The sequence below is a fragment of the Solea solea genome, chromosome 7 (genome assembly GCF_958295425.1).
Source record: "Solea solea chromosome 7, fSolSol10.1, whole genome shotgun sequence".
Lineage (NCBI taxonomy): Eukaryota > Metazoa > Chordata > Actinopteri > Pleuronectiformes > Soleidae > Solea > Solea solea.
The window spans coordinates 10140611-10152038 of record NC_081140.1 but is presented as its reverse complement, the minus strand read 5'-3'; the positions used below and the strand labels follow the sequence as shown (position 1 = coordinate 10152038).

The 11428-nt window shown below is 38.4% G+C and overlaps 1 protein-coding gene across 1 annotated transcript; it reads left to right on the top strand.

The window, feature by feature from the left end:
* The first annotated feature begins 5931 nt into the window (after positions 1 to 5931).
* Positions 5932 to 10772, top strand: rbm7 (RNA binding motif protein 7). The gene is made up of 5 exons (XM_058632961.1): positions 5932 to 6136; positions 6393 to 6555; positions 7612 to 7687; positions 9553 to 9643; positions 9779 to 10772. The coding sequence occupies exons 1-5, from the start codon at positions 6044 to 6046 to the stop codon at positions 10133 to 10135; spliced, it is 780 nt and encodes a 259-aa protein (XP_058488944.1). The 5' UTR covers positions 5932 to 6043; the 3' UTR covers positions 10136 to 10772.
* Positions 10773 to 11428: the final 656 nt, after the last annotated feature.

Genomic DNA, 11428 nt, shown 5'->3' with positions numbered 1-11428 from the left:
TATTATTTAAACCCGTTCCATTTCATGTCATATCTTTAAGACACTGAGGGCTCTTTAACCAATCAGTGTAATTTCCTCAATGCAATTCCATTGTAAACATTGTTCAGATTAAGAGCCTGAAGTCAAGCGAAATTTAGAGGAGTTCTGATCTGGAAGGTTTGCATGTAGAGCAAACATTTGTTGGCAGAACATCATCTGATTATCCTAGCAATGACAATTTTCCAAAGGGAAACTTGAGGGGTTCAGCCTTAGAGTTATAGGTTATTAGCTGCAGTATTGATTGTCGGTGATGGCATGTTCACTCAGCAGCCTTCACTGTTGATTGATTTTAGCTAATTAGGCAACACATAACTGGAGGAGGAAAATAAAGAGAAGCTCTTTCTTGTTGACGGAGCTCCAATTCCTCTCTGAAGACGCAGGCTTTAAAAAGAAGCAGAAACGGGGAGAGAGTAGTTTGATTTTAAACATCCAAAGAGGCTGGAGATTGGCGATGTGATGAGCTTTGTTCTTAATCACACCTCCAGGACAGTCATTTCCGCTCCATTCCTCGACTAAGAAGCACCTTCCATATGGCACCTTTGGCAAGGGGCATTATTCTACTCCTCTACAGGCTGGTGTCAGGGGTGAGCCTGGCTATCAGAAATATGCTGACACCTCACTTCTCGGAACAGTGAAAGGGGTAAACGTAATGGGAGGAGTAAGGGGAAGGGATTAATGAATGTAAAATAAATCTTGTAAAAGGTGTTTGTGTGCCCTATGTGGAGGGATCTAGGGAACAAAGCTGCCGTTTTAGATTAGCGGTGCAAAGGAAAAACAGTTTTGGGATGCCCTGCTGCAGTCAGTTCTGTGGTGTGGGGCCGATGCCAGAGATTCTTCTTTCAACCGCCTTTTCTGAAACTCCTACTCAGCACTGCAGCACTGTAACAACTGGGTGAACCTTTCCTTAGTGTGTGTGTGTGAGAGAGAGAGCGAGAAAGAAAGAAAGAGAGGAAGATCAAATGCAAGAAGGCAGTCCGGAATGAAAATGAAGTCACAGTGTGTCAGGGCAGCAGCAACATGCACTAATGTAGGGATGACAGAAACGTAGCAATGGAAGATGCAGCAGCTCGGACGCCCATCAGGAGACTTTTGCATCCATTTGTTCTAGAGTGGTGTTGAAAATGGGTGGCGTGCTGCCAGTGATGACAGAACATGTGCCACAAGTGCAACACATTGTATTTAAAGCAAACTTGCTGAGAATGATTGATGAGAGACGATTATGACTCAAATGGGGGAAAAGCTGAGCAATGAAGACTGTAACTTTTCTCTCGCTGCAATATCATGCTTTTGCTGTAATGGAACAATCTGTCTTTGTCACCTCGTCACATGCAGGACTACGCGGATATAAACAGATCATACGCATATTGTATAAAGTACAACTTTTGTTGGATAGAGGTAATGTATGCAGTATGTATATGCCACATATCCAACTATCTTAAAAGCAAGCCTATATATATATGCATAGACCGAAGTCCTGAATTATTGATGGTGCCCACCACAAAAGGGATTCTGCTATCCTGAGTTAAGTTTGATTGTTCCACATACTGCCACGGGAACTTTAGGAACCACTAAGCCACCATCCATTATCAACTGATTCTTTACAACAACAGCACAGGTGTAAAATAAGACCCCATATAGCTGGGGGCTGTTACAGTATAAGCACTTATGAAAAAGCATACCGGCCATCCTGGATACTGGATGCACTGAAATGGGGATCTGCTCTGTGACATCAGGAGAGATGGCTCGATTAAACTTTCATTCAACAAATATTCATGTGTATTTAATGATCTTAAATCACTTAATTCCATGTGAGTTATTAATATTAATGACCGGGCGAGAAAGGCAGTGGAAGGGTGTGTTGTATATAGGTTGGAGCCTAAAGCAAGGGTGGCAATTGGGTGAAGGATGTGTCTCACCAGCAGTCAATCACAGCAGGCTTCCACCAAACCTTCAGGCCAAAAGGTCATAATTGGAAGGGAGTGACGGTGTGTGTAGACACATGACAGCAGCCTTGCATGAAAGCATTCAACCACCATCACATTTCACCCAGGTCTTTCCACAGCAGAGGTGGCTGGTTGTGGCCTATTTCTGGGGTCGTTCCCTGTCACTTTCCTCCTCACTGGCCACAGACTTGCCCTTGAGCAAATTCCCCGCCGTGGGACTAATAAATGATTATCTTATCTCAAGCATTGCTCCCATTTTGTCAAGTCGCCCCCCCCCATCCTCCATTTAATTATGTTAACACAGCCCAGTCGTGTGTGCAGGCATCAAAGAACCCCATTGTGATGCATTCATGTTCACGGTGGTGAGCATAGGATGCGATGTGTGATGTGAATGAATGTGCATACGTCTGTTTCATATTTTGTCAAAGACGTGTTTCTAAGATAAAATAAACATAATAGCTTTTGGACGGAGTGTGTACGGTTGAATAAACTGTACATATACAGTACTGTGGAGACTATTTGTTGTTGAGGCAATGCTATGATCATAGAGTAGAATTATTTCTCAATCACTTCATTGGAACACATCAATAAAATGTGGGCAGAATGAATGAATGAATGAATGGATGAATGAAATCTTTCAGAAAAAAAACCCCACTTATTCAGGTTAAAGTGCTGAAGTATTTAGTGTGACCTACCCTTACACTTAAACCTGGAGTGGAGACATTATTCATGTTATTGGTATAAACCTGTGTTTTTCCTATTATTTCATGTTAGGAAATATCGGCTTTGAAAAAAGGCCTCTTACACCAGGCTTATTCAAGACATGCTTGAGCCTTACATACACATGTTGAGTAGGTATGCTAATATATAACATAATATATACGACCAACTTTCAGTGATCACAGACAAATATAAAAACAAAGCTGCTGGTGCCCTGACACTTTTGCACAGTACTGTACTTTAGGCTGTGTTGACAAACTGTGATTGAGAACTACAAACTGTGGAGGGCAGCATTGAACCTCTCAGCATACAGCCTGCTAAACTTCTTCTTATTATTATTATTATTCTTATTGTGCTGATTATAAGAGTTGGATTAAGCCATTCATAACCTTTTTAATGTTATTAAAAAAACACTAAAAGTGGGCTACATGCAACAAGAACACATAAAGAGGATATACCTGTGACAATTGCATCCAACTCCCCTTTACATTTATCGTCTACAGCAACTGTCTCATGTCCCCGCAGAGAAAAGGCCTCTGCTTGTGCAACAATGATATATCTAGTATCGCTGAACCAATGCTGCCATCTACTGTTTTTTTCCAGACACTTCAGTATAACACAGCATCCAGCACAACATTGAGGAACTTATCTGTGTATAAACACAGTAAAGCACTCACTGCATCACCAATATTTAAGATGTCAAGGATGAACACACAAAAGTTATCAAATATACTGTTTCCTTTGTGGTCAATTGAAGGAAGACAAGATGACGGCACATGATACAGATGCTCACACCTAACTAAATTGTTAAGAATAAATCTTAAACAAACACGATATACGTAATCAAATATTGTCAATATTAAAAATTGTTATTTTGAGCAGCCTGCAGTTTAATTTTAATAAACTTTGGTGCACTACTCTACCATGTAGTGCTGGCATAATCCAAATTGGGCTGTATTAACACAGAGGAAACATTTTTAGAGTTTCTTGATTGTATTGGTAACAATTATAATTGGTAAGAGATAACTGTTAAAGCAAAACTGGCCATATAGGCTACAATGACAGGTGTTCATATTTAGCAGGTTGGCCTGCTTTGTCTTCTATTAAATGCTTGACCTCATTTCCAAACTGCAGTCCTGTAAAACAGCACTTTCATAGTGCTCCCTTGAAATTCATCCAATGGTTATAAAATGGGAGAGGCAAACACAGGGAGAATTATGGGCTAATGGCAATGCGGGAACCCAAAATAGATTAAAAAGCATTAGTCATCAAACAGTATACAGCACAGGTGTAGTTTTATGGTTTACGGTATTTTTTTTTTTTTTTACAACTTCCATTGCAGCTCTGCCGCATTTTGTGGTTTAAGTGCCAGTGTACATGCAGTAGATCAGGTGTTAACAACTGTGAACAATAGCATAGTGACAGCCAGCATTTTGGCATGAACTGTGCTGTGTGATTGTGCATCAGGATTAAATACTTAAGTGTTAAATATCTCATATATCTGTTACGACTGAAACAGAAAGTACACTTAAATATTTCATAAATTCAAGAGGGGCACTCAAATTATGGATGCAGTATCATCCTTGTTTCTCTTTGGGCTTCATCAGGCCAGAATTTGGAGGATGTTTCCCCTTCATTTATTCCTCTTATACTATATATCCTCCAAATGAGGGTAGCGGGAGGGTGCTAGTGCCAATCCCAGGAGACATAGGTCGCAAGTCCATCACAGGGCCACATAGAGACCAACAGTCATCCACTCTCACACTCACACCTACGGTCAATTTAGAGTGTCCAATTTACCTAATCCCCAAATCTGCATGTTTTTAGACTGTGGGAAGAAACCGGAGAACCCAGAAAAAACCCTAGCACACATGGGGAAAGTAATTTCAGTTTAAATTGATGTAATTAGTATGGAGGACGGACACAAAGGTCCAGCTGATTAGAGTGCAAGCCAAGCCTCTCATTCCATTAATTTGACCTCCACATTCAGTGATGTTACCAGAATAAAAAAAACACTTGGTTCCAGGCTCTTGGGCCACCGATCCGAACCGAGTGAACGAAGAGAACAGTGAGAAACATTTGCATTAATGTTACCAACACAAGGTCATGGTACAAAGTATGGGCTATGAATAGAATAGAGAAAAAAAGACCATTAAAATATATATTATAGGAATAAAAACCATGCTGTCAACGGAGCACAGGCAAACAATTATGTGAAAATATTAAGAAACTTTTCATTATGCTGTTAGCTCTTCTTCTCCTCTCATAAAGAAATAATAAAAATGAACATTATCTGTATAGCTACTCCAGTTTCATGGCCCCTGTATTATTTATTTATTATTATATTATATTTTATCTTTACTTTGTGTGCTATCTGTTGAGCACTCGGCATTCACACAGCATTTTCTGAAATAAGACAAACAGATTTAGACTAACAAGTTCCAGTTAGCTTTGGTGTGGTGTCTAAATAAAGCGGATTTAAAACACAATACTGCAAGGTTGAACACTGAACAAGATTTCCAGATGTACTTTGCTGTATGCACGGTTTTATTGTGGCATCACAAATTTCACTAGACAATGTTAAAAAAAAAATGTACAGTATTTACCAAATCTGTAAAATGATGACGTTGTCAGGCTACTCACATGTCTTGTTTTGTCCAATAACAAAAGATATTCAGTTAACTTTCAGAGGAGCAAAGTAACCAGAACATATTTTGGTTTTGTATTTCATAAAAAAAATTCATTTGGTTTTGAGTAGGGAACATTTCGAGTTATTAGTAATAAGTAGTAATTTCCCAATGTGAAAAAGACTTTCAGAAAGAAAATGGAAATGGGAAAATCACAAAATTCAACTTAATAAATAAAACAAGCACTTTGGAGATGCCAGTTTCACTCATTTTAACCAGTCTCTCAATCTAGTTGATTAATATGTCCATAAATTAGACAGTTATCAAGTCTAATTAATACAATTTCAAATGTTACCATTTAAAATAATGTTGTAGTTGAATGTTTGAGCAGCAGCTCTCTCTTTTTTCTTTTTTTTTTACTAGAGTTGTAATTGGGAGAGAAGGGAAACACACGTCGTACTTACCACATATGAAATACACATGACCAAGTATTCATAACGAAAACGTGTTACTCGGTTGACAATTTGAAAGAAGAGCCGTCGTATGGTGTTCAGAGTGTCGTAAAGCAGCAGCTATTCACCACGACGGAAGTTCAAATAGACGGCATGATTTCACTTTTCGGCAAACTGGGCCTACAGTTTATATTAAGCTGAGCGCTTTCCTTTTTTACGCCAACCGACTGTTTCAGTGTTGCTATCTATCTGCTGAATAACGATGGGGATAGAGGAAGAAGCGGACAGGACGCTCTTCATCAGAAACTTGGACTCGAGGGTGACGGAGGAGCTTTTGTTCGAGCTGTTTTTACAGGTGACGTTGACGCAAATGCTAAGTGTAAAGCTAGCATAACACACGCACAGCGCTAACACACTTACGACTTTACGTGCGAATTGTAAATGTTCCTCTGTAAATGAGCCCACTCACGTTGGTTCTCTTCTACCCCGCTGCGTTTTTGTACACAAAAGGTGCATCGTTTTTAGTGGGAATTTTAGGAAAATGGCTAGTTAGCTTTAGTTAGCATCAGCGTAAGTTATTTGGCTATGGTATTCATTTGTTGTTTTCACAGGCTGGACCTCTCGTCAAAACTAAAATCCCCAAAGACCAGGATGGGAAACAGAAAACGTTTGGTTTTGCCGTTTACAGGCACGAAGTGTCTGTGCCGTACGCCATGCAGCTCCTCAACGGAGCAACGTTGTTCGGAAAAAATATCCATGTGCAGTTCAGATCAGGTGAGTTCACACAGACCTTAGATTATTGGATTTAACAGCACTGGTATTCACCTTGTACATCAAAAGTATTGGTTTTGGTATTTACTGTATTTTATGTTGTTGGAAAAGATCAAACTATTAGAGTAAGCATTACAATTACTCATTAATCATATGCATTATGATTGATATTGATTATGTATTTATATTTATTATATATCAGTGCAATCAGTAATTTGCAAAACACAACTGAGGTGAACAAATAATAAACAAACACATATTGGGGTTTAATTACTGTAAGCATAAAGGGAGCCATTGCAAATCAAAAGCCAGAGTCACACCACTGAACTAGCCAACAAGTTACAACATGTAGAAAAATTAATGATCAACTGCCTCCCATCCAGTGCAGTATGATTTATAAAAACCACAGTAAAACTGTGGCAAAGTGTTTTCAAAGCTATAATTTAGTTGAGTGATTTATGCATTTTGCATTTGTTTCCTTGTTGTTCAAACATTTTGTATCCATTTTAATCCAATTCTAATAAAAAACTTTGTTCAACTTCAAAAATAGCATGATGTACCTCAACCATGATGAGACCATAATGTTCTAAACCTGCAGAAACATGTGTTGGATCATTTGACTCATCAGACAAAGTCCTTATCTGAGTGTGTGCTACTGTCAGATTCAGACTTCAATTTGCTCTTAATTGTAAGGGTAGCACTGCACATATATAAATACATTGAAGTTTATAAGTCATATTGTGATGGCAGTGCTGAAGTTTTCTATCGCACATCAGATTGTTTTTCATGTATCTGATCAGATGGCTTTTAATCTCAAAACAAGGTGGAACCATGCTTTCAATTTAAGCAACAATTGTAGTTGTCAGAAGTATCAATAAATATGTTATCTTTGCACAGCAAATTAATAATTGTGAACCTTTATTTCCTCTTATATCTAAGAAAGACCCATACTTAAGCACACCATTGCCACACTTGCACAGTGGTTCGTAGTTTTCATACTATTGTTTTTCTCCTTCACTGAAAATGTTTTTGTTGTGTTTTTTTTTTATCCCGTCACAGGTAGCAGTCATAGCAACAGTACAGGAAATTCTCAGAACTCAAGTCCTGTAAATACTCCAAATCCCCATGGTCAGAGGTAAGAGTATCTCCTTTTTTTTATTTATTTTTCCACCAGCAGAAGTAAGAAACTAATTCTGATTTTAACGGTTGCATCAGTCCCATCAAAGCAAATATTGTCTCTTGCCCACAAATTGGTTTGGCCTTTATGTCCCTTCCAACTTTTAATTTTTTAATTAATCTACTGCTTCACAGTTTGACCTGCAGGTGTAGATTTACCACAGTGCTGAGCAGTTGTAAATCTCTGCTTACGTTAGCCACACTTGATACGCCACTGTTAACCCCAGTCATTTTCATACATTTGAATGAAGCCTTACCACAGTTTCAAGTTCAAATAACAAATGTCTGACATAGTATTTTCACCATTGTGTTGCTTAGATAACCACCCCACACACTGACTACTAAATCTGTCATAATCAGACGGGCAATCAGAAGTACTGGCCAAGTTAACTGTCAAAAAAAAAAATCATAAGAGACAAACTGTAATGGCTAAATGTGGATTTTCTTCATTTTACAGGTAATTGGACAAAATATTTTTTTTGTTTAAATGAATCGCAACACATAAGCACTTTTTAACTGTTTCTTAATGATCTTTAAAAAAAAACAAGCACCTTTTGGGCTCTGCATGTAGCCTCTTTGTTACCTACCTAGTAGTTTATAGTAGTATATTTATAGTAGTAGCTTGTAGTTAATAATTTGGTAAAAAGTAGGATTTTTACTGTATGCTTTTCATCACTTCCTACCTATTGAACATTACTTAGGGAATGCAAGTTTCTCATGCTCTTGGCACTGCTGTGTGGGCTTTAATTGGAGCTCCCACATAAAATGTGGCATGAAACGGAATTGGACTGGGTTGTATTTACACACAGAAGTTTCTGTATGCAGTCCTTTCCATGTTTCATGCCAAATATCACTGACTGGAAAACCTGAAGATATTGGCATCAGAGTTTAATTCAGACCAATGCAATGTATATGCAGGATGCTAAAATCCTTGCATTCATTGGTATACCAATGCATACATTTTTCTATTTAATCATTGGCAAAATGATATGACATGAAAAAATGAATTTCCAATGGTATAATTTGTACAGGTTAGGAATGGGGATTTTGCTTTTGATGATCAAACGATAACTAAGTCTGAGCAAATTAAGATTATTCTCGCACGTTTCATTTTTGTTTGCTGTAATTCATCATAGAGCTGGCTCACAAATTGGGTCAGATTGTTTGATTGAAAATTGTTGTTCTGTTAAAAAAAAAAAAAAGTAAACATCATCCTGTTTCTTACTTTCTCACTAATTTGGCATTCAGATGTCTTTGTCATGGTCACTAATTTCCATTGTTTTTTTTTAAGGAACATTTAATTGAGTAACACTAAGAGGGTGTAGTGTAAACTACCCACCCACCTTAAAAATGCCACACTTTGTCCAGTCAAAAACTGACTGAAGAATTATTTGCAGCTTCAGTTGCTTTTGAATTTGATCCGTCAGACTTGGCTGACTGTCAGTGCTGCTGGACTCGTTTGTGAGATATTCCCTCCCAGATCTTGGCACAAAAGGCTTGAAAAGAGAAGTCACTTGGCTATTCTGTCTGGCTTTTCTCGTTCATATTTGGCTGATGTGGCTAGATGAATAATGTGTTTTTAATCTATGATCTTGGAGTTTGATGTTTCAGTTTGATTGACAGGTTTAATGGACTTGAAATGCTGTCAATTGTTTTCACACATGTGAAAACATAAGAAAGTGGCTCTATCTGGTGTCATCTGTGTATTTGCATAATTTACTGTTTGTAAAATCTGCCCTTGGGTTTTATATTATGTACACCTGTTACTGTGTAGATTGTTTTGGGGTTTTATTATTATTTTAAACTTTTACTTTACTCTTGCAGGACCCCAATCCCTTTCAGTTCTCCTCCGTATACCCCTCCACCCCAAATGAGGTCCTTTTCGTCTTCCGATAACCTGCAGAAACATGCCATGGTAAGTGTTTTATGCTTAAAAAAATGACAGTTATCAAATAATTAATAGTTCTCGTACTTTACGTGGCTCTTTGTACATGCACAGCAACAAATTAAAAAGTGCTTACACTTCTATGGTCTTTTTTTTCATCCGTAGATGAACAACATGATGTGGCAGCTCCACATGCAGCAGCTCGACCAGTTGAATGGCAGCATCTCTAAGCCTCCGCAGGGCCAGGGGCCGGCAGGTGGAAATTCTGGTAGCTCAAGGGCACACGACAACGCCCCCTATCGGCAACATCATTCCAACACAAACAGCGGGGGCAGAAACCAGCGCTACACGGACGAATTGGGCTCCGGTCGTAACCAGCAACACAGTCACGGTCGGGACAACTATCACCACCAAGGCGACAGGAGTGGCAAACGTCACCACGACAACCGAGGCGGACACAGACATCATGAAGACAGAGGCAACAACCGTGGCTACCAGGAGAGTAGATGGCGGCGGTACTGACCGCCGCTAGGATTTCCTGCAAAGACTTTAATTCTCCACTAATGTGTGCACAGCTTCCTGTCGTAGAGTATGAAAAATGTTGATAAATTCACATATATGCTCAGGATGTTTGTATACGATCATACCAGTTGGGAGATTTAATAACTTAAGCCTTTATAGTAATTTTTTGTTTATTTTTAAGGTGTTTTTAAATTTGTTAACAGGAGTTTTCGCCTCATGGATGTCCTTTTAAGCATTCAGAGGCGAAGACCTGTGTTACCTCAAGAACGAGGAGAAAAAAAGGATCTGATTTTGACAAATTGGAAGACAAATGACATGTCTAAAAAAAGGAAAAAAAGAAAAGATTTAAGACATTGAGCCTGTTTTTATGTTATGCAAAATTGTCTTTAAATGGTGCTGCCACAATTTTAAACTCTTCAGGTATTTTGCAAAGAAAAAAACAATGTCGGATAAATATTTCACCAGCACCACTTTTACTACAATAGGGAGCGATTTTTATTAGATCAGTTGACTGTGCCGTTTGTAAAAAAAAAAAAAATATTGCTTTATCTTATTTTTTATTTTTTATTATTCCGATTCTGTAAGACGGTGTGTTTTACTGAACATTTTCATTACTATAAAGCTCCTGTCAGTGATAGTCCTGTTGTCGTTCATCTGGCTGCACTACAAATTCCTAGGTCTTGGCTGAATATCATGAATGCTATTTACAGGTCTTTGTCTTGCTCATGTGACCGAGTTAACCGAGTGAGCTATTGTATGTTGATGCTACACACTGTGCTGCTTACACACACACGGCCTTATCTGCACCTATAAATGGCCCATGTGTAACTAATACACTTGTGCAGCGGTTATGAAGTAATCTACAGGTGGCGCCACACACATCCTTTCATTGAATCAATTAAGATGTTAAATATAACTGGGCCACATGATGAGCTCCTACATCTGACCTTTCTATTTAGGATTCTTTTTAAGTCTTTACATGGATTTGATACACGGCCTGTTCACTTTACAACATGCAGCTATGTTTAGGTTTCTTTCTTCATGACGGCACTTAAAACGCAGTCATTTCGGATTAGATCAGGTTGGATTTGACTTTATTAAAACTAGTCACAGCAGACCTGTCAGCGGCAGACAAGTGGTGGGTACAAAATGGGAATAGATAAAGCAACAATAGAAGGTAAAGGTAAGAATATAAAAATGGGAATAGAGTAAATGATTGGCTGTACAACAAAACTGGACACAATCAGCACAACATCTGCATCAAAAACGTTAATTCCAAATAAATACAGGTTG